Source organism: Rhinopithecus bieti, unplaced genomic scaffold (assembly GCF_001698545.2).
Source record: "Rhinopithecus bieti isolate Rb0 unplaced genomic scaffold, ASM169854v2 scaffold_80089, whole genome shotgun sequence".
NCBI lineage: Eukaryota > Metazoa > Chordata > Mammalia > Primates > Cercopithecidae > Rhinopithecus > Rhinopithecus bieti.
The window spans coordinates 272877-294973 of NW_016830445.1; the positions used below are offsets into that span (position 1 = coordinate 272877).

The window sequence follows — 22097 nt, forward strand, 5'->3', positions numbered from 1 at the left end:
TTGCATTTCCCCAATGACCAGCAGTGTTGAGCGTCTTTTCATGTGTTTATTGGCCATTTGTATGTCTCTTTGGAGAACCATCTATTCACTTCCTTTGCCCATTTTTAGATTGAATGATTTGCCTTTTTATTATTGAGCTGAAGGGGTTCTTTATATATTCTCAATACCAGCTCCTTATCAGATATGTATTTTGCAAGTATTTTCTCCTATTCTGTGGGTTGTCATTCTACTTTCTTGATGATGTCCTTTGAAGCACACAGGTTTTTAATTTTGACAAAGCCCAATTTAGTTTTACTTTTGTTGCTTGCACTTTTAGTACTGAAGTTTTTACTTCTGATCGAATCTTTTCCGTTTTGAGTTTCCCGCTTTAGGATCATATTTAGAAATCATTTTTATCCCAAGATAATAGAAATTCCTTACCTCTAAATTTTTCTGTAGTGCTTTATGCCTTCATCCACATTACCTTTACTGGGAACTGATCTTCATGGATGGCATTGGGTTGGATAATTTAATGTTATGCCTGTGACTCATCACCAACACCATCTTTTGCACAGTGTGCATTTTGTAGAGTAACTGGGTTCAGTCTGTGCCTAGAGGAAGTAAGCAGAGCTCAGTAGCCCAACATGGCTCAAAGCCATGACCTCGGCTTGGCTAGCTGCAGTGGCCTGTGTGATTGACTTCAGGCTCATGTAGTGAGAAAGGAAAGAAGGATCTAAGATGACTGGCCGTTTTTTCTTCCACATGTTTCTTAGCCTCACAGTAGTTTCCGTTCACATGCCCATCTGAGAAGACTTGCCCACAGGATGGGATCACTTTTTTTGAGGAGGAAGAGAAGCACATTTTTGTCATCTTATTAGGATAAGACCTCCTACAATCACAAATGGTCAGATAGGAACTGCTGGAGCTGTGGACTATTGAGCTTTGAGTCTTTTTGAAAGGCTGGGAGAGTCACCCTTCTCTCCATTTGTCCCTGGGGGGAAATTAGGAAGGGATTCGACGTGTTGATGTTTCTTATCACAGCCTGTTGCTCAGCAGTCTCGTGATGTTTAAGTTGCTGGGAATCCTTGTGGCCAAGTACTCCTAAGGGAAAGGAGGCCTGAGAACACTGTTTCCTTCTGCCTTGAGGTGAGAGAATAGGTTGAATAACTCAGAGTCCGGAAAAATAGAAGTCTAGTGACATGAACACATGAGCAGAGGGCGCCGTCACAACAGCCACCTCCCGCAGAGCGGAGGGGACCTCTCTGTTGATCTGGCTGCACACAGTGACCCCCATCTTCCTGTTTGTTATGCTTTCTCCAACAGCAATGATTGTGTGTGTTTAGTTTTTAGTTTTTGTTTTTTAATGCTGTGTTAATAACCATTCATATCCAATCAGGGACCTTTATACAATACATGGAGCTCAAGGATGCAGCCTTAGGTGGGAACATAACAAACCTCATTTTCCCCAAGAATCTTGTTTTTTAACGGGCTTTATTTTTTAGAGCAGTTTCAGTTTCACAGAAAAATAGAGAGGAAGGTACAGAGAGTTCTCATATTCCCTCATCCCCACGTGTGCACAGCCTCCCCAGCTATCAATACCGCACCCCCCCAACCCTGACAGAGTGGTACATTTTTACAATCCATGAACCTCCATTCCTCCTGACTCTGATTGGTGAAGGAAACGTTGGAGCTCATTTGCCTTCACTATCCCAGGGCGGTTTCCCCTGAGAACCCCGGGCTCTGGGAACACAGTCTCCCTCCATTAATGAGCATTCGGCCCTGAGAAGAGGGTGGGATGAACGGTGAACTCAATGCTAATTAAGGTACTGAAATGGCACCAGTGGCTTCTCAGGGAGTAGCTATCTGGGGAAGGGTTGTGCGCGTGTATGTGCGTGTGTGCATTTAACTCTCTGCAGTTCTATTGTGTGTGATTTGTGTGACCACCACCATAGTCAGTATACAGAACAGTCTGTCACCACAAGGTTGCTTCCTGTTGCTCATTTATAATCATAGCTAACTCCCTCCCTCCCAGCTCTCACCAGCCTCTGCCAGCATTCATCTGTTCTCCATCTCTGTGATACTTTAGATCCTTTTGAATTTCAAAAGAGTGGATAAGGGATTGTGAGCCTACATTTGTTTATGTTCCAAGAGCGACTTCAGCTGTAGTTGAGGCAATGGCTACATCAGAGACCCGTGGTGGTGGCATTCAGAGTCAGGCTGTCCCGGCACAGCACCCCACACCCCGACTTATGGTGAGGCCACTATGTGCAGCTGCACCGCTGGTAGCAAAGAGGTGAAATAGAATCCTGTGCCTGAAGAGTCCGGCGTGCAAGGCCTGCTCAGGGCAAGGTGGCTGCCATTTTCATAATAAAAAGTTCCACCTGGTGGCCTGGGCTTTGCAGGTGGTAGGCATAAGAAAGCAGGCCTCACTGCAGTCCAGTAGAAGCCTACGGGTGATCCATTGGTTGGGGTCTTGTCGCATAGGTGGGATTGGAAGGGCTGGCACTGCCATCCATCTCACGGAGGCCTGAGCTTGAGCCTGGGCTGACTGGTCGCTGGCACTAAGTGCTTTTGTCTTTTTTCCAGGTGATGGCCGGTACGGCAGCAATGACGACCCTGGATCTGGTGGGTTTCTGAATCCTGAGGCTCCTGTTGGCCATGTGAAAGGAAAATGAATCTCAGGACCCCAAAAGCACTAAGCCAAGGGAAAAGTCAATCTAGAAACTGTATCAGGCAAACGTGCCTCCTATTCTGTTCCTAAATAAGACAGCTCCAAAATGGAAAAAGCTGCATACCTCCTTCACAATTTGCCTACAGGGAAATTTCTTATGGGCCTCAATATCTTTACCCTGAAACAGTTCTGTGAATTTCACCCTGGCTGATCTTTACAGAGGGAGACAGAGCCGCCCCTCTGCTCCCCTGAGACAAATGCAGATTTGATTGCTTCCTCTGCCCAATTGCTTATGTAAAAATGCAGATTCACTGAGCCAGATGAAATTGTGTATTCAGTGAAAGGCTGGTCAAGGACTCAAAAGAATGCAACCTTTTGTCTCTTATCTCCCTATGACCTGGAAGCACCCCACCTCCACCCCTGCTTTGAGTTGTCCCGCCTTTCTGGACCAAACCAATGTACATCTTACACATATTGATTGATGTCTCATGTCTCCCTAAATGTATAAAACCAGCTGTGCCCCAGCTGCCTTGGCACATGTCGTCAGGACCTCCTGAGGCCGTAGCATGGGTGCATCGTTAACCTTGGCAAAATAAAGTGTCCTTTTTTTTTTTTTCTCGCTCTGTTGCCCAGGCTGGAGTGCAGTGACCGGATCTCAGCTCACTGCAAGCTCTGCCTCCCGGGTTCACGCCACTCTCCTGCCTCAGCCTCCCAAGTAGCTGGGACTCCAGGCACCCACCACCATGCCTGGCTAATTTTTTTTTTTTTTTGGTAGAGATGGGGTTTCACCATATTAGCCAGGATGGTCTCAATCTCCTGACCTCGTGATCCGCCCGCCTCAGCCTCCCAAAGTGCTGGATTACAGGCGTGAGCCACCGTGCCTGGCCTGGCAAAATAAACTTTCTAAATTGATTGAGGCCTGTCTCAGATATTTCATAGCAACTAAGAGGAGACACAGTGCTGGCCCACTCTGGTCTCAGAGTTGGCCATCCCCCTGAACGTTTCCAATAGATAATCGTGAGGCCAATAGAGGGGTGTAGCCATTTGAAGGAATGAAGCATGAAGATTGGGGTGCCGGGGGAAGTAGCCCAGTGGGAAGCCTGCAGGGCCTCAGTCACAGAAAGCACTGCACCATTTCCTTGTCTCCCTTTCAAGCTCCTCAAAAGTCAAGTCCTTACAGAAAATGAGAAGTCCTAGGCAAATCCAAGGGGCACCATGTCTTTGTAATGCGTTAGTTAGATCTGTGTGGCATGGCCCTCTCCTGCTGGCTTGGGGGTTGTGGGCATCTGAATGAACTTAGTTTGGTGCTAGAGGAGAAGCAGGCTCCCGGGCTGCTCCCTAGGGTGCTTTGGCTCTGACCTCACCTGTCCTTATTTCTCCCCCTTCTTCATATAGGCATGGTGGCAGAGACCGGCACCATTGCCGGGGTGGCCAGCGCCCTGGCCATGGCCCTCATTGGTGCCGTCTCCAGCTACATCTCCTACCAGCAGAAGAAGTTCTGCTTCAGCATTCAGCGTAAGTGCAGCCGCCCCTCATGGCTGGGAACCAGCTGGCAAGGCCTTTGGAGGGAAAGGGTCCAGGACAGATCCAGATCCCTCCACAGCCTGCCTCAGCCCCACTCCCAAGCAGACTTCCTGGGACGGGGGTGGAGGCTACAGTTTTGGAAATCCCTGGGGACAGATCTAGGCTGAATTAAAGTGTAAACCAGCCTGCAAGAGCAGATGGGGCTGGCCCGGATGACCTTCACCTTCCCAGGGCCCCAGCTCCCAGGGGTACTTCTGTGGGGACAGAGCTCAGTGACCATTGTGATGTTTCCTTCACGTAGAATGGGAGGGACCCTGGACTGCACCCATAGCTTCAGACCTCAGCCAAGGGGATGGGGGCCTTTGGAGGCCCTACGTCAGCAGCTCCCTCCCATGCTGCTGGCTCCCTCAGGAGCAGAGGGCAGCGGTTCCTGGGGGTTTGCAAACCACGGCCCTTATTGCTCTGGCAGTGCCCCCGTCACATCCTGAGAAGTCACTGCCTGGTGCTCTTCCCCCCCACGAGCCACACACTAAACTAAATGGAATCATGAATTGCTCCAAAGAAGTAGGAATGTGAGAGAAAGAATGACGTGGTTCTCCCCACCACCCTTTACTAGGTTTTTAAAAGACAGTTTTCATCTCATGCTGTAGCTGTGAGTCTGCAAGTCATGGATTAATGGAATAGTTACGAATGGAATCCTGTCTTCACCCATCGGCGCCCCACATCAGCGAGCCCTGTGGGGATGCTGTTGCGGGAACAAGAAGACCTCGCTCGTCCCTTTTATAAGCACAGATTGATGCTCTGTCACTGTTTGCTGAGTGGAGCATGTCTCCAGTTCAAGGCTGGAGATTTTCAGTTCAAGCGACAGAATGTGACTCAGCTGTAGCTTGTCTCTTTCCACTCCTTGGCCCCTTTGATGCAATGGGAAGCTTAGAGACAGCCCACGTGGCTCTTTCCCTACCCTTGCTGTGGTCCTCTGCCCTTAAATCTAGCCTGAACTGAGCTTCCCAGAAAACTAACCTGGGTCCCAAGATGCTTTGCTGAAGTCTCCAACTGCTTATTCATCTGACCGTCGTATTTGTTTACTTTACTCTTGTAGAACATTCTTGACCAGGGCGACACACACAGCATGCACAGCAGTACGATAGGAGCACATTGACATGTCAGTGCACAGCCTGCAAACCTGTTCATGGCCACTCTGCTTGAGATCCCACTGACCCACCGTGGATCAGGAAGCTTGACTGTAGAGTGGCGTGAGCAGGGAATGGGTCAGACAGAGTCCAGGGCTGGGGACTGGATGGTTTTTAGAGTTATCCCTTACCCTCAAATCAAAAGTCAAGGAATCTCTAACTGGTGAAAAAGATGGGAATCCAGCCTTCTAAATGCGTGGACACTGATATTTAGAAGGAGACACTGGGCGAGAGGATCGAGTTGCACTTAGTGTGGCGGGGGCAGTTTTGCATCAGCCTCCTGGGCTGTGCCTGGAACAAGGAGCCCAGGGCAACCAGGTACATAGTCACAGCCCTTGATCTCTGACCTTGTTCTTACTGCATTTGGCAAAAAAGTAGAAGCCGCCTAATACAGGGGGTTTCTGTCCAAGAGGCCCCAAGGCTGTCTTCTGTGGGCTCTCCCCCCGGCAGGTGGATTGGAATGAGATGGGAATTCTGGGACACATGGCCTTCCCCGTGGTCAGGGATCCTCATTTGAAACTGCTTTTTGGGCTGGGATCTCTCCATACTCGTCTCCCCTCCCTGTTTTAGGGGAGGGAGCAAGGACCTGGCCAGGGACACTTCGGGAGAACAACTGAGAGCATCCTGCTTGCCAGGAGAGGAGTCAAGACTTTGGATAAGCATCCAGGTGCTCAAGATGGTCTCTTGGGAAAAGATAAAAGCCCAGATTTGGATTAAACCAGGCCTGTAGGAAAAAGTTAGAACTGACTGAGAGAAAAGTATCTTTCCTGTATGATTGATTAAATTAGTTGGTAACTAAAACGACATTGAACAAATACGTATTATTAAAATAAATCCTACACCCAGAGATGCCCTCCAAGTGGAGGCCACAGTGGCAGGGGAGGTCCTGGCGGCTGGCTGGAGGGCTCCTCCCGTCTGGCCCTTTGCTGGAGGGCTCCTCCCGTTTGGCCCTTTGCTGGAGGCTCCTCCCGTCTGGCCCTTTGCTTTTTTGGCTGGAAGCAGCATGTCAGATACATTTTGGCGTTGATTTTCTGATGATGTCCCCTTCTCGGTGGTTGGGGCGGCAAGGAGGTTTGCTTCGTAGCAACAGAGTAGTTGTGAGCTCTTGGAACAAAAAGGCTAATGCCCCGGGAGCCAAAAGGGCTCACTGGTGAAGTTTGCCAAAGCTGTATGAGTTCACTGGGGCTGCCAGAACAAGAGTCACAAACTGAGTGGCTCAAAACAATAGAAGCTGATTCTCTCCCACTTCCAAGGGACTCCGGGTGTTCCCTGGCTTGTGGCTGTATCACTCCAATCTCGCTTTATATCCTCAATCCAGAATGACCTCATCTTAACATCCTTAACTTAATTACACCTGCAAAGACCCTGTCCCTAAATAAGGCCACGTTCACAGGTTCCAGGAATGAGGACTCGCAGATCTTTTTTGGCATGGGGCGGGGCATCCTTCACTATAGCATCATTAGCCTAATGGTGAGATGCGACAGTCCAGTTTTCAAATCCATGCCCATTACAAAACTGGGTGAGATGGCCAGGCCAAAGGATGGCTTTGAGACTTTAAAAAGCATGCTGGGTAAAAGAAACTACTTAAACTCCAGGTCTGCAGTTCCTAGTAAGAGCAGGTTCCCAGGCATTGTGCGCTTGCCCCCCACCTGCCATTGCCTCTCTTCCGGGCTCTGCACGTGGGTGAAAAGCCAGCCCTGTAACTCGGCCTGGCAAGGGCAGGGCCATGGATGGGGAGAGTTCTTGGGCTGAGCAGACAGGGTGGCCGGCCTGGGCCCTCTCCTGCTGGGCCCTCAGTTTCCCCATCATGGGTATCTCAACTTCCTTCCTGCTCTGGAATTAAAGTCAGAGGCTGGCTGGAGGCTGCTCAGGTGTCAGTAGGAACAGAGAGAGAAAAATAGGTTGATTTCCAAAGCACAAAGTGAACATCTTGATTGTATCTGTCTTATTAAAATGGAAGGAAAATACGTTATTTTCATGCTTATTTCCTAAAACGGGCCAGTGTGAGGTTTTGCGAAGTGAATCAGCAGGCAAAGCGGGGCAGCTCCCAGGCACCCCGTCGGCCCAGTGTGTCCATCTTGGATTTCACTGCCCTTCCCCTCCGACCTTCCTTCTCCCATGGCACCTTCCTGTGTGGCTGTCTCCCCAAGCTAGAGGCTGGGAGTCCTCCTGTCCCCCCACCTCATGTCAGTGCATTCCCCCAGTCCTGGGATTTGTGCCACCTGCGTAGGTCTCCTCTTGAGCCACACCTCCCCATCACCATTGCCATGGCCCCTGCCAGGACAGAGCCAAGGTCTTCCCCTCATCTTCCATCCAGAAGGTTCCATAGACCTTTGTGCCTGTCCAGTCTCCTCCACACCTCACTCTCCTCCAGGGGGACCTGTTTTAAAATGCATGGATCCCCCCTTATGCTTCCTGCTGCCCTCAAGGTCCTGGCTGAGCCCCTGAGTTTGGCATTGGAAGCCCTTCATGGTTTGGTCCCAACCACATCCTTTCCCCCTCCATAGGCCTCCCATAGGCCTTTCACTTCCCGAGGGCGCCATGTGCTCTCCATCCCAGGTCTCCGCTGTTCCCCCTCCTGACCTAGCTCCTCTCGCCCGGCAGGCCTGGAGCCGCTTCTCCCAGTCTGTGGTCCCACAGCGCCCCCTGCTGACCTCACCTGGTGCTCATGGGGCGGGATTGGGCCGGTTGGTTACCGTGTCTGCGACTCCCAGCTCGCCTTGCCGCCTCAGTGATCAGGAGTCTCTGGACCGTCCATTCCGTGGTGGGGCTGCGTGTACATCATGTCCCTGGCACCTGGCCCGGGTCAGAATCAGGAGGGGTCCCGCAGACGTTTGTGGGGTGGCTGAGCACACTGAGAAGCTGGGGGTTGGGCCTCCTGTCCCCACTCTTTCCCTTGAGTCTCAGGCACTGCCACATGGAGATGGCGGTAGAGGGGGCAGGGGTGCAGAACACGAAGCCCTGGGGAGACAGCAGGAGGTGGCTGCGAGGAAGGCCTGTCCCCACCACTGCTGGGGACCCTTGGCTTCCCTTGCCTTTGCTCTCAGTGTGGAAAGCCCGCATGTTTGCTGTCGGGAGCGCTCTTACTCCAGGGTTCTAAGCTTTGTGTCTTGCCCTCAGATGCAGCAGAAGGTCAAGGTAACGCTGCTTTGCCTTCCTCACCTTCCTTTTTGCTTCAGCCTTCATGCTTACTCATTTGCCCCTGCTCTTGGCGCTTCCTTGCCACTCTTCTCCCTCCTGCTTCCCTCGCACTCACCAACGTGGCTGTAACTGGGACTATCTTTAGCTTGCCCTGATGCGTGTGAGAGGATGCCACCTGCCAGGCGCTGTGTCCCCAGGCTGGATGTTGCGGGAGCTGGCGGAGAGTTGAGGTGCCGTGGTGAGGGCTCACTTGTCCACTGGTGGTCGTGCCTGGGGAGCACATAGAGAGCCACCCACAGGCAGGAAACGATCCAGCGCCCACTGGGTTGGCAGCTGGTGGTGATCACGAGGCTCAGGGTGTGTCTCTTGGCCTCCACCTGTCAGCTGGGAAGGTGCACCTGGGGCAGCTTCCACTGCACTCATCACCTGCCCCGCTCTGCGTGGGGCCGGCCACACCTGCCAAAGAGCAGTGCCCGCATTTGTCACAGACCCATTTGGCTCCCACCTCAAGTCCAGCAGTCGCCGGGGCAGGCAGGTGGCGGGCATACTTGCTTAGGCAAGGAGCCTGTAGCCCAGGACGATGGCTTGGGTTGCACTGGTGCCTGGTCGGTCAGTCAGTCGGTTGGTTGGAACCATGCCCCGGTTTTCCCACAGACCCAGGGCTGAAGGGTTCCAGTCCCTGTGCTATGCAGGGATGAGACACAGACTCGACTCTGCAAGCAGCAGCAGGAGTGGGGTCCACTCTAAGAACTTGAACACTGGCGCTTGCTGGCTGAAGGGGATGCTTGGTACCGTCCCCAAATCCCTCTTGTAAATAGGTGTGGAGAAAGCCTAGATAACCAACTAGACTGAAGCAGCTGTTGGTGGGCCAGCCCCTCCAAGCTCGGGTGGACACAGCAGTTATTCCTGCTGCTGGGAGAAGCCAGTTGGCCTCTCTGCACAGGTATTGCTGGGAGGCTGCATGTGGGCAGGAGGCTTTGCTGCATCTCCACGGTGCCCTGCATCCATCAATCACTCATAGCGATTGGCTCCCTGGCCCCTGGGCCGCACATGGACCTGTGGATGGTGCTGAGCCCTGCCATCGGGCACCCCCTCCACTGGGCGGAGCTGCCGTCTTGGCGTGGTGGCGGCTGCCCTGTGGGGATGGAGTGCCAGAAGCCTTTGCTGCATGTTACTGTTATTTCTGAGGACGACGATGAGAACTCCTGGGCAGTGAATTCCTGGACAAACAGTTTTCATCCGGATAAGGATGTTCAGGTGGCCCAGGTTGCAGGCTTTTGAGCTCCCTGGGGCAGCTGTGCTGCTTTTTTAGCTGCAGAGGACTTGGTCAGGCATTCTCAGTCACCGTTGGGGACCCGCAGGTCCTGTGCGCGTCACTAACTCTGCCCTTTCCCCTTTTGCAGAGGGTCTCAACGCAGACTACGTGAAGGGAGAGAACCTGGAAGCCGTGGTGTGTGAGGAGCCCCAAGGTGAGGACTTTGTACTCAGTGTCCCTTGCTGACACTTTCCTAGTTGGCCCCAGCGCTGAGCAGAACTGTGCTAGAGAAGCAGGGAAGCACAGAGACCTCTGCTTCTAGAATGTCCGGCCAGAGCAAAAGCCCACCCTGATCAGCCTGCCTCCCAGTTTTCATGAGCCCAAAGATGCTGGGGTGACAACCAGGGGGCCATCTGCTGCCATGCCGTTGACTTCTGGGCATTGCTGCTGCTCAGCCCCTGCCCTTGATTCGTCTGAGCCAGAGCCCCAGGCACCTCTGCTCCCCATCAGCAAAAACAATTACATGCTGAACAGAGCCATGGGGAAGCTTTTAACCTAGACCTAGAACTTTTCCCTTTGCAAATTGTCACAGGCAAGAGGGAACTTGGTTAAAACCCAGACCCTATTGTCAACACCCGTGCCCCTCCCTCCCCCTTCTGTGGTCATCAAGCACTTTCTGGATTCAGGAGCTGTTGGCAATTTGAGGTCGCATGAGATCAGGCCACAGGCCTAGAGTGCGCAACTGCTCGAGGTAGATATGACCTGTGCCCACGGGATGCCAATGAGGAGGTCCAGAAAGGCTTGCTGAGGTCGGGGAGCAGGCCGGCTTCCCAGCAGCCGAGGCCTGGAGGCGCAGGCGGGGAGACTAGGACAGCTCAGGCAAGTGTTGCCACTGGAACTACAGTGCAGTAGCTGCAGGGACTAGGCCTGGGAGACCAGGAGGAGCTCAGCCTGTGTGGTGTGTACTGGGGAGCCGGGTGCCCTACAGCACTGCTGAAGATGGGTGGCAGTGCTGCACCAAATTAACTAAAATAGGCCTGGGTTCAGATGTGGAAAAATGGATTCCACTGTCGCATCCACTGTCGTGAGCTTTGCCGCAGTTAGCCACCATGAGGCCAACATCTGTGTGGACAGGTACTACGTTGAGCACTTTATTTAAAATAGTTCTTCCAGCAGTGCTGGCAGGAGTATGCTCATTTTTTAGGTAAGGAGATGGAGGCTGAGCTGTTTCCAGGGCCTGTCCAGCTTTCTCTTTATCTCCCCTTGACCCGCCCAAAACTACTCCCAGGCTCAGGATAGTCCTGACTGGGGACAGGGAGTGGGTCCCAGAGGGAAAGTTGCACAGGCAGGGCTAAGCAGTCCCCCACAGGATACAAAGGGGAACCTAGTTCTGTTCCCAGCACCTGCTTGCTGCTGTATTTGCTGCTTCTGTGCAAGACAGAGCAGAATTCCTTCTCACGGGCCTCTTCTTCCCCTAGTGAAATACTCCGCGTTGCACACGCAGTCTGCAGAGCCGCCGCCACCCGAAGCAGCCCGGATCTGAGGGCCCTGTCCTGCTGTAGGCGTGCACAGTGGTGCCACCGCTTGTCACCCGGCTCCCCACTTCTCCCCACCCTTCATTTGGACCCACAGCTGCTGTGCTGCTCTGTGTCATCGGCTCCTTGTTGCTCTAAGTTTTCCGGAGGAGCTCTGGGTGTTTGGGAGTTTGGTTTCTCTGCCCTGCCACAGGTGCTCTGAGACTTGGTGCCGAAATTCAAGAGCCAGCTCTGATAGAAAGCCAGCACCAGCCTCGGGAACTGCTGAGCCACCAACTCCCAAAGCCAGCCTGCCTCCAGCTTTACTGAGCACAGGATGTGGGGGCCAAGAGGATGCTGGGGCTGGATGACATGTATGCTTAGGGGACAAGAGTTTGAACCCATGGGACTGTGACCCCTGCACACTGGAGTGGCTCATTGTGGCAGGTTTCTGCCAATAGCCCCTGACGGTGACCTCAAGGAGCTGCAGGTGGGGAGTTCAGCCTGCACCCACTTCACTTGGAGCCCCTGCAAGGAGCGAACCAGTCAGCACCAAGTAACACCACACACACGCAGTACCCAGGGTGATGGTTTCACTTCGGTCTTCCCCATCCCGGGTTTTATGTTGCTGGGCTTCCAGAGAGCCGGTCCAAGTGGAGACTTTCAGTTATTTAAGTGCAGACATGTATCTCATGATAGTCCTGCCCTGAGAGTTTAGAAATCCTCTGGCTAAGTATGAAGCAATTCATAGGCCTGTTTCCCATCTGATTCCACAGGGGACTGGATGTGGCCTTAGGGTTGACATGATAAAAGGTCTTTAGGAATCAGTTCCGCGTTGGAGATGGGTTTTATCCCGTGTTGGGGAGACGTGCTCGCCCTCCACCCTGTATCTGTTCCTATTTGGTAGCAAGAGCTACCGATGTCAAGAGCGAGCATGAAAGCCAGAATCATGCTTGTTGTTTGCTTAACAATGTAATTGGGGGCGCCAGGGGAGGAGAGGGGAAAGGCATGCTGGCTCGGTTTAGTGAAACACACGTGACTTTGTAGCTCTGTGGTCAGCCTGCTTGTCTGTTCTGAGGGAGAGTGTGTGGGAACCCATGCTCACCGTGGCAAACACAGGAACCCCATGACTAGCCCCTCACCTGGCATGGAGCTGCCTGGTTTGGGCTGGAGCAGAGCTGGTTTCCTGGAATGTTCCTTTGGCCCACATGTGGTTCTGTCCCGGTGAGCTCTGTTGTCAGAGGCTCACGGGACAGAACCACATGCTAGGGTCTAGGGCCCCTGTCTACTGATAATCAGTTTGCCATGTCAGAAAGCACTTCTGAAAGCAGGTATGAGTCACCGGACAGGCAGGATCTTACAAAACTCACGGGCCTCTTTGGTGTGCAGGATGGCCCCACGTGTTCCACAGGCTGTCCACTAAGCGGGATTGTCTGCTGAGCGGGATGAGCCAACTCCAGTTTCTTAAGGAAACCACTGGAATCTGTAGCCCCCACATGCATCTGTCTAATGCATGCCTCGTGTCTGTTTTGCAAACATGCCTGTAGTGGAGGGTAGTCAGTTGTAGCACTGTGTCTCAAGGCTGCCTCGTGAGGCCATTCCCAGCGCATGCCTGTGGGCTCCTTACCACCCCTTTTCCTGCTCAGCCCTTTAATCCCTGACAGACCTGGGCTGTGTGGCTGAAGGGGGACCTGCAGCACTGCAGAAATGTCTCTGCGTGGTGCCATGAAGGAAAGAAACCTTGGCCTGGTCTCAAGAAGCTTCCAATGCTTCAGGAAGTTAGTGAGGGTGGAGCGGCTTGCAGGATTGGCCTGTTTCCAGGGCCTCCCACACTTATTGGCCAGATTGTGAATTTTGTCAGGCTTGTCCCTCCCTGACACCGAGTACATCAAGAGCTGATGGCCCCACCCTCTGGCTGGTGCTGGGCTGGAGGTGGCTATGGGGGATTTTGGCATGATGCCATGGCCTGTCGCCACCTGGACAGCGCTGACCTCAGGGGGTTGCTCCACCTTACCTTTATGGGTGAGGCCTGCTCGCCCACCTGGACAGGCGTGACCTCAGGGGTTGTCCACCTTACCTTTATGGTGGCCTGTCGGATGGCAAAGTCCTTGAAACCCTAGAGCTGTGATGTAGAATATGTACTGTCTGTGAAACCATGTTCGCAGGAGCACTGACTGCAGTTGAGAGAGACCCATTTTGCTCTCCCTTACCCACCCGGGTGCTTTCTGCACAAAGCCTGGAGCCTGGCACTCAGGCCCACCGGTGGCGGCTCCTAGTGACTGGACATGCCTGGAAGACCCCTCAGCCTTCTGTTTGCAGAACGTTCATTTCAGGAGCTTCTCCGTCCCACGGACATCTTACACTTGCTCGACACTGCCACGTGCAGAAGCCTCGCGGGCTCTAGTCACCATGTGTCTATCTGAAGCTTGAACTGGCCAGCATGGGCCTGTCCCAGGTGAGAGGGGAGACACAGTGGACTGGAAGGACTGGTTGAAAGTGGCTCATTTCTATCAGCTTAATTTGGCAGAGAAAATTTGTAACAACTCTTGAGCGCATGCTGGGTGAAGTCACAGCTCAAGGAAAGATAAAGATGGGCAGAAGGAGGTGTGGGTGGCTTCTGGGGTGGAACCCAGAGGGGAGGCTCTGGGACAGTGGCTGGGGTTCAGTGCCAGGGCCCTGAGGAAGAAATGGAGACTGATCTCCAAATTCTAGAATTCCCTGTACATCTGTTCATGTGCTTGTGTCCAGGTGCGAGTTGTAAACTGTCTCGTGTTTGCATTAAATAAAATGGCACCAAGCAGATCCTTGTCTTCTGATGGTGTTAAGGCACGCCCTTGGTCAAGTGCTGCTACTTTTCCCTAAAGTAATTTATGATGCAGAGCTGACCCCCCCCCCCCCGCCCCCCAGCCGAAGGTTTTTCTCTAGAAGCTTGCATTTACCCTTCAGTGACTAGCTCAGTGTCAGGACTTCCAAGAGTGGCTCCTCACTGTACAAGCAGCTAAGGCGATGTGGAGCGACCAATGTCCTGGGGTTAGAGAGGGCAGAGGCAGGAGCAGAGTGCTGCGGGGCCGCTCCCAGGCTACATGGGTTGCCGAGTCCAGGGCTGCCCACTTGGGGTCTGGAAGCAGCAGAGTCCCAGGCTCGCAAATCCCAAATCGACTGCTCTGCTGCCTTCAGAGCAGGCTAGTAACCAGTGGAGGTTCCAGTTACGTGCAGCTGTTTCAACCAGAAAGCTGAGAGAGACGGGGGCCCTGCACTTTGTCACTTGTTGCAACCTCATGGAGAGTGGCCTGTTTGGGATAAAGTCTGTCCTTCTCATCAGCTGGCATCTTGGCTTCACATTGAGAAGACATTTCAGGGCATTTCACCATGAAAACAAGATGCAGTGGACCCTGGGTTTTAACATGGAGGCTGGTTGTTTCATTTTGTTTTGCCAACCTTTGCTTCCAGTGAAACAGCACCAGGTCCTCTCAAACCTGAGACCACCATGTAACGCTCCTGTGCAGAGTTCTGCGTGGCTAGCGGGGGCCTGGCGCAGCAGCCCTCCCAGCCTTGCTTGCTGCTCTGCTCTCACTGCTGGGGAAGGCCGACTGGCAAGCAGCCCCCCAGGCAGCCTCTGTGCCTAATAAATACCGGGCTCTCTGGCTCACTCAGTAGCGACGTGTGGAGAAGGACAGGGACCCTGTACCCTTAACAAGAAGACCGACACGCACAGGACACCGAGGGTGCTGCGAATTCATCCAGGCCTTTTTGGCCCTGAAAAGGTGAACACTCCTTTGGGGTGGGGGCAGTTTGAGGCCTTAGAGAGAACGCACTGCACTTGCATGCGAAGGACTCATCACCCTGACTCTCAGGTGTCTCCAGACCTTTCCTCAAGTTCATCCACATTTTCTCAAGGTTAGAGCTGAGGGCATTTCTGACTTCACAATCAGTATTTCTCGTTTCAGCCAAAATACTCAAGACCCATGATACATTTATCATTTAGTGAATGAATTAAATCACATAAAGGTACTTCACATATATTAACTGTGCTTGACACACAGTAAACATTCAATCCATGTGCTTTTATTACTGATTATCCTCAAAGGAAAAATCTGAGATACTCAAAAAAGACCAGGGAGCAAACATAAGATCATTTTAATTACAGATTGAAATACAGTGCAACAGATGAGACAAATACAATACTGTACCAGTTTTTAAAAACCTGAACCATAAAGATTTCGCATTCTAGCACACTTAAAACAAAAATTGCTTAGATAACAAAACTATACTTCAAGTTGTTTTAGAAACAGTTCTGCACTAGGAACATACAAAGGGAAATGACCCGTTGTGCTTCTTTAAAATTGAATGGGAGTCTGTAGGGTCCTGCTGACGGCACCCCCCAGCCTCCGCCAGGTGAGGTGCACAGGGCCCACTCCAGGCACCAGCCCCCCACAACTTGGCTTCTCTGGTTTGTCGAAGGCATCCTCCAGTCCACACTATGTTTAACAGTCCTAGTCAGCCAGGGGATTACATATGTCTGGGAAGAAAATGGGAAATGTCCCTGTTAAAAAAAAATCAGTATATCTATAATCCAGTTTATCCATTCATAAATAAGCTTTCAGATATGTTAGGAACATAAAAGCTAATGTTGAATATGATTTAGCAACAAATCCCACATGTGATAAAAATGGAGAATTGATTTTAGGTTATCAAATTACCTTGAATAAATCTCTCTGCTATCTTATAGAAGGATAATTTTCAGTAAGAATCAGGAAGTTCCCAGTTTTTTAAAAAAAAATCCATTCTCTATTAAAAAACCCTTAACATATTTTCAAAAATAAGGTCAATTTGTAGGACTTTGTCTGGAATCCAGTAATTTGAAAACAGCCAGCTAACATTGCTATGCAGTCACGCTGGGGTTTGACCTTAGGAGCCGCTGCAGCCGCCTCTGCCTCTAAAGGCTGAATTCCTGCAGCCCGTGGTGGGGTGGGGGGAAGTTGCAGCAACGGGCACAGCAGAGGGGCATGGCCTGCTGGGGCAGGACCCAGGTGTGCAATAATCATCTGTGGCATGTCACACAGAGGAGCTCAGAGCTATGGCGCGCAAGTGGATTGAATCAATTGGTGGTAAATTAATTCCTGCGAGGGCTGATGGAGTCACAGAGCTCACAGTCAGTCAGTAAAGGTTCAGGAGCGGGAAGAGGGCTGACCAGCTGCCGTCGGCTCTGGGAAGGGAAAACCAAGGGAAGTGTGTGCTATGCTTTTCCAAACCAAAGCCACAGCACAGTGGCTGCTTTCAAATATTAACAGGCAGCCACGTGAGTAAGCTGAGTTGAAGGAATTGTGATAAAATGAGAAATGATTTCATACAGGCAAATAACATAAGAGCAGACTTGCTTTGATCCCGGCAGCTGGCAGCGATACAGTGGTGGTGGGAAGCATGGCCAGACAGCCCAGGAGCGAGTGACAGGCAGTGCTCCTTGAAGGAGCGAGAGGCCAGCACCTGTGCACAGCTGCCAGAGGCTTCAGTTTACCCTCAGCGGGGCTGGAAGACTGAGCATGGCCGCTTGGTGCTGTCCCCATGAATGGGCTGAGCCGCCCCAAGAGGTGAGTACCAGAGTGAGGTGAGGACAGAACACGTTGTCCTTGAAATGACCATGTTCAAATCCCATTTCAAATGCACCACAGAAAAATGAGCATGAGGTTTGTTGGAAAATAATTTCTCCCACAGTACAGTTGAGCTGATCTCTCCTCAGGTGACTATTCTAAACGTAAAAAAGGACATAGGAAAATAAAGGCCTGTTTCTCTTCTCTAAAAATACCTTATATGTACACAACAGTAATTGTTACAGGAGGACCCCGTGCATGAAGAGAACTGTGGAACAGAGGGCAGTGGTCTGTCTTCTCCCCAAGTACTTCATTCAAAACAGTTTTCAAGTTGTGGCCAAGAGCTGAGGGAAGCCATGGGGCTGGCAATGCGTCTTGAAGTGAATGGTGTTTGTTGTTGCTGAGGGATTTAACTTGGAAAGAAATGGCGCAGCTTTCTTGAACCTCAGTACTGCGATCCATTTACTTCGTTTCTCCCAAGCTGCCTGGACGCTAGAAGTTGCTTCACAGGGCGGATGTGACAGACGGCTCCCCTGTGAAACCGCTGACAGGAGGGTAACGGGCTGTTCACAAAACAAAAAGCACTCTCGCCAACAGTGGGAGCTGTCACCTAGCCACACAAATGGTCCCTGGACCTAATCCTAAAAGACAAGATCACAAGCTACAGCCATAACAGTGATGGCCAGGCCCCTTTCCTGAGCCGCCGGCAGACAATGGGGCAGCAGGCTGGCCTCGCCCATCAGACTGAGGTGTGGACGGAGGTGGCAGAGTGGGAGGGCGAGGAGCCCCGCTCAGATGAGGATGAGACGGCACGCGTGGCCACCTCCCGCTGTAGGCCCTCCACACGCTTCTGCAGCTCCGCCCTGACGGCCAGCAGCTCCTTGAGATTCTGGTGAATGGGCATCTGGAGGGAGCAGAGACAAAGCTGCATTATCAGGCCATCCTCCTACCACAGCGTTTCCACATGGAGATGCTGTTGGCTTCAGGAGTTTTTCACCACCCAGACTCCTGGAGTGGCCAAAGTCTCCTGAGGCGTTGACTCATCTCGCATCAGGTGGACAATGGGACCCCATTCCATGAGCTTTGGCTGCCACCGAGGCTGCCCTGCAGCTCCAGAGGCTGAGCTGCTGAGCCGGGATGAAAAGGCACCATGGGGAGGCTCCCACAGTTTCTCAGAAGACAAGCAGGCGCGGGGACACTGCGCACCACGGATCAACCAAGGGCACCGTGTGCAGACTCGGCGCGAGCAGTGTCCTAAAGACTGTGCGTCAGAAATGTTTACACGCAGACCCCTTTCCAGCATCTCCATTATCTCTGTATTTTTGCATTTTTATAAATAGCTCTGCTGACTGAAAATCCTTCTGTTAAATCAGCACTTTCTACAACTTGAAGCTGTGTTTTCATCAACCGGAGCAGGATCTGCCAGAAGCTCCCTGGAGCGGGCAGTGCCGGTAGGGGGGGGGTGGGGAGCCTCCCCAAGGGACCAGGCCCTTGCTCCTTGCTCAGCATCACCGCAATGCCTCACCCTAAGTAGCTTTTCTCTTTTAAACCCATCAACTGCGGGACAGGGGTGAATATAAACAAGAAAGGTTTTCCTGGGGCATATGGGACATCCAGTCCTGCTATTTTATAGTCATAGCACCCAACCCACTCGCCTAACAAGCTGTCCCCAGCAGCTACTAGGGTGCGAGACATCCAAGACCCAGCTTTTCTCGCCTGGAGCTCTTTGGCTGGGGGCAAGGCTGACCAGAGCCTCAGACTGGGGCTGAGGGAGAAACAGGGTGGTATCTGGGGAGCTCTCCAGCCTTCCCTGGTCTCTGATCCCGTGTGTAAACAGCAGCCACAGGGCTGGCTCCTAAGCCTCAGCCAGGCCCTGTGACTGGCCACTTAACACCTTCCAGGGGCTTCTTCCCCCTGCCCTGAGAGGGGCCTCAAGGCCCTCTGCAGTCTGGTTCCAGCCTGGCCCTCTGGCTCACCTTTCACCAGGTCCTGCCCCCACTCCCTCAAAGACTGAGCTGTACCACCGTGTGTGCCAACGATGATCAGCCCTCCTGGAGAGTAGGGAGACGGAAGGAGGATGAAAGCAAGACGGCAAGACGGCAGCCAGGTCCCTCTAATAACAGGGTGCTCAGTAACCAGCACCCAGTGGGCTGAGAACAAATGGCCCCCTTGGGCAGGCCACAGGAAGAAGAGAGGGGACAGGAGTGGAGTGTGATGGCAAAGGCAGATCCCAGAGGCCTCTGGGAGGTGGCACCAGCTCCTCTCTTACCCTTAGGACCCATCTGGTATATTTTCCTGTCTGTAGGATCATTTAATTCTGATCAGACAAGGGAAGACCTTGCAATCAAGCTCCCATTACCCATCTATAGGCACGTGGCCTCGGCAATAAGCAAGACACGCAGGGAAATAGACCATTGACACACACCCAGGGCAGAGGCCCAGCACTGCTCAAACGCACTGCTATCATTTATTCACCAGCTGTTTGCATCTTTTCTCACATATTTCTTTTTCTTTCTTTTCTTTTTTTTTTTTTTTGAGGCGGAGTACAGTCTCAATCTCTCTCCCAGGCTGGAGTGCAGTGGCACGATCTCAGCTCACTGCAACCTCCACCTCCCAAATTCAAGCGATTCTCCTGCCTCAGCCTCTTGAGCAGCTGGGATTACAGGTGCCCGCCGCCACTGTGTCTAATTTTTATATTTTTAATAGAGATGAGGTTTCACTATGTTGGCCAGGCTAGTCTCGAACTCCTGACCTCAAGAGATCTGCCCACCTCGGCCTCCCAAAGTGCTGGGATTACAGGCATAAGCCACCACGCCGGCCTACTCACATATTTTCATTTGCAACAAATCAAGGGCATGCCTGAAGGAATAGAAAACTCGGAGGCTTAAACAGAGGATTGTGTTAGAGAAAATTTCCATCTAAGGGCCAGTCATGTTTGTCCCATGCATGCTAGCATCACAAGACATAAGGCAAGACAGTCCCAAAGGAAACAGGATGCCCATGGGCCTTCCATACCCAGCCATCCTCTGATGGATGCCCAGAGAACCCCTTTCTCGGCAGCCAATCGAGCCACTGCCTTCTCAGAGAAAAGAGGCCCAACAGTCTTGCATCTCCCCTGTTGTTTACTCCCGTACTCCCTCCCCTCCCCTCTCTTCCTCCTCCTCTCTGCTCCACCGGGCTCCTCAGGCCCTGTCACTGGACACCCACACCAGCCACTGATCTCTGCCTGTCTTCACTGCACTCCCCAACCCCCATTCCCATCCACCTCGATGCCGCCAGAGTGAGCTTTCTAGAATATACACTTGGCTTTGTCATGCAAACCCTGGGATGGTTCCCACAAACCCTGGAATGAAGTCCAAACTCCAACCTACCTCTCCAGCGTCCATCATCACCAAGGCCCAGCCCATTCCCCAACACACTGTTGTCCACACCTAGGAGGTGTCCGACACATGCCTATTGCATATAGGTTAACAAGCTGTGGCCCATGTACTCTTTCTTGGTTCTCTCTTCTGTGTAGCACAGTGGAGGGAGAATGCAAAAGGCAGGACCATCTACCTATTACCCTCCGAGCACAGTGCATTTGATCAATAATCCCCTGTGAGGTCCCAGCGAGGCTCAGGACCCTGCAGCAGATCAGGCGGTGAGTCACTGCAGAGATGGCATCTGACCCCGTCGGGGGCATCCTTCCACAATTACACGCACTGGGCAGCAAGATCTCAACCAAGTCACTGCTTGTCTGACCCTTCCCTCATTCTCTGCATCATGGAATTGCTGGGAGTGTTAACTGGGGTCATGTGTGTACACAGCCCACTGGCACACAAGAGGACTGCAGCTTACAGGCGCTATTGCTGTGGTTTCCATCATCATCATTGCAGGTGACTTCGCTTACGTGTGAGAATCTGGCCACATCTGGGAACAGATCTGTCATGCAGTTTGTAGGTTTTAGGAAAGATCTGTTCCCTGCCTCACGTGGGGGGGCAAGAATCTGAGCCTGGGTGTGCCCCTGTGGGACACCGCTCTAACCCTCTCTGCTGCTCAGCATTTCTTCACCTCTGCAACCTGCTGCACAAGGGGGAGCATGACGGGGGCACGGGGGTCTCCTGCAGTAATCGAGAGGCTCCATTTAGCCAAAGGCACTTCTGATCAGGCATAGTTCTGTTGGATTTTCTGCTAATGTTAATGACATTCTACCAACCACCTGGTCCTTTGAGTCATCAAGAATATTACCTGGTAACCCTATGTGATTTAAATAACATAGTGACTTCTGACACTCTGTAGCCCGTCTTCCCTGTTGATAAAACAGATGAAATAGAAGCCACCCAGGATGGAATAACTCAACAAAATGCCTAAGCAGAAATACACACCAGTGAAGAGGAAGGTGCTGGAAGGGGGATGTAGGCTTTGGTTCCCAAGTTGACCACTGACTGGCAAGAAGTGCTTGATGGGCCCCTATGTTTAGCATCTTAAATAATGCACCTGAGGTCAGAAAGGAGAGCAGTGCTGGACCTGGACTCCAGTGACAGGGCAGCAGGTCACCCTGCACATAGATGTCTTGGGCTGAAAGCCAGGACAGAAGATGCTAATGGGACCAGCAACCTCTCATGCTCACTGATAGTTTCTGGGCACATGGGCCATTTCAAAGACAGCTTGCCTTCAAACTCAATTCTCATTTGGGGAAGGATTCAATCTAATGACAAGCAGTTATTAGATTAATAACTTAAAAGATCAATTAATAATAAGCAGGGACTAGTCTTGCAGAGCAGGAAGTCTAAAGGGAGAGATAAATATAATTTTTTTTTTTTTTTTTTTGAGACGGAGTCTCACAATGTCGCCTAGGCTGGAGTGCAGTGGCGCGATCTCATCTCGGCTCACTGCAACCTCCGCCTCCCGGGTTCAAGCAACTCTCCTGCCTCAGCTTCCTGAGTAGCTGGGATTATAGGCGTGCGTTACCACATCCGGCTAATTTTTGTATTTTTAGTAGAGACAGGATTTCACCATGCTGGTCAGGCTGGTCTCAAACTTCTGACCTTGTGATCTGCCCACCTCGGCCTCCCAAAGTGCTAGGATTACAGGCGTGAGTCACTGTGCCCGGCCAGAAATGTAATTTTTTTTTTTCTTTTTCAAAGAGGAAGAAGGAAGCTAAGATGATGCCAAAAGCTCAGATGGTAGCCAAGTGGCGGAGGACGTGGGGAGCTGGAGCCATTGGGCAGCCACAGAAGGTGATGTCTGGGCTGT

The 22097-nt window shown here is 52.1% G+C and overlaps 2 protein-coding genes across 4 annotated transcripts in view; one reads left to right on the plus strand and one right to left on the minus strand.

Annotated features, from left to right (window-relative positions):
* Positions 1-12221, plus strand: part of CD99L2 (CD99 molecule like 2) — a 131033-nt gene extending 118812 nt beyond the window's left edge. Inside the window, exons 6-9 of the mRNA XM_017865525.1 lie at positions 2566-2604; positions 4046-4165; positions 9909-9974; positions 11239-12221. Of these exons, the coding sequence (XP_017721014.1) occupies positions 2566-2604; positions 4046-4165; positions 9909-9974; positions 11239-11303 (290 nt within the window). The 3' untranslated portion in view covers positions 11304-12221. The remainder of the gene's footprint in view (positions 1-2565; positions 2605-4045; positions 4166-9908; positions 9975-11238) is intronic.
* A 3173-nt stretch (positions 12222-15394) lies between these two features.
* Positions 15395-22097, minus strand: part of MTMR1 (myotubularin related protein 1) — a 76225-nt gene continuing 69522 nt past the window's right edge. For 2 of the 3 annotated variants that reach the window (XM_017865542.1, XM_017865543.1), the window contains one exon: positions 15396-17766. In XM_017865542.1, the coding sequence (XP_017721031.1) occupies positions 17602-17766 (165 nt within the window). In that variant the 3' untranslated portion in view covers positions 15396-17601. Of the gene's footprint in view, positions 17767-22097 lie in introns of all 3 variants that reach the window. The other variant, XR_001884046.1, reaches the window with a different exon arrangement.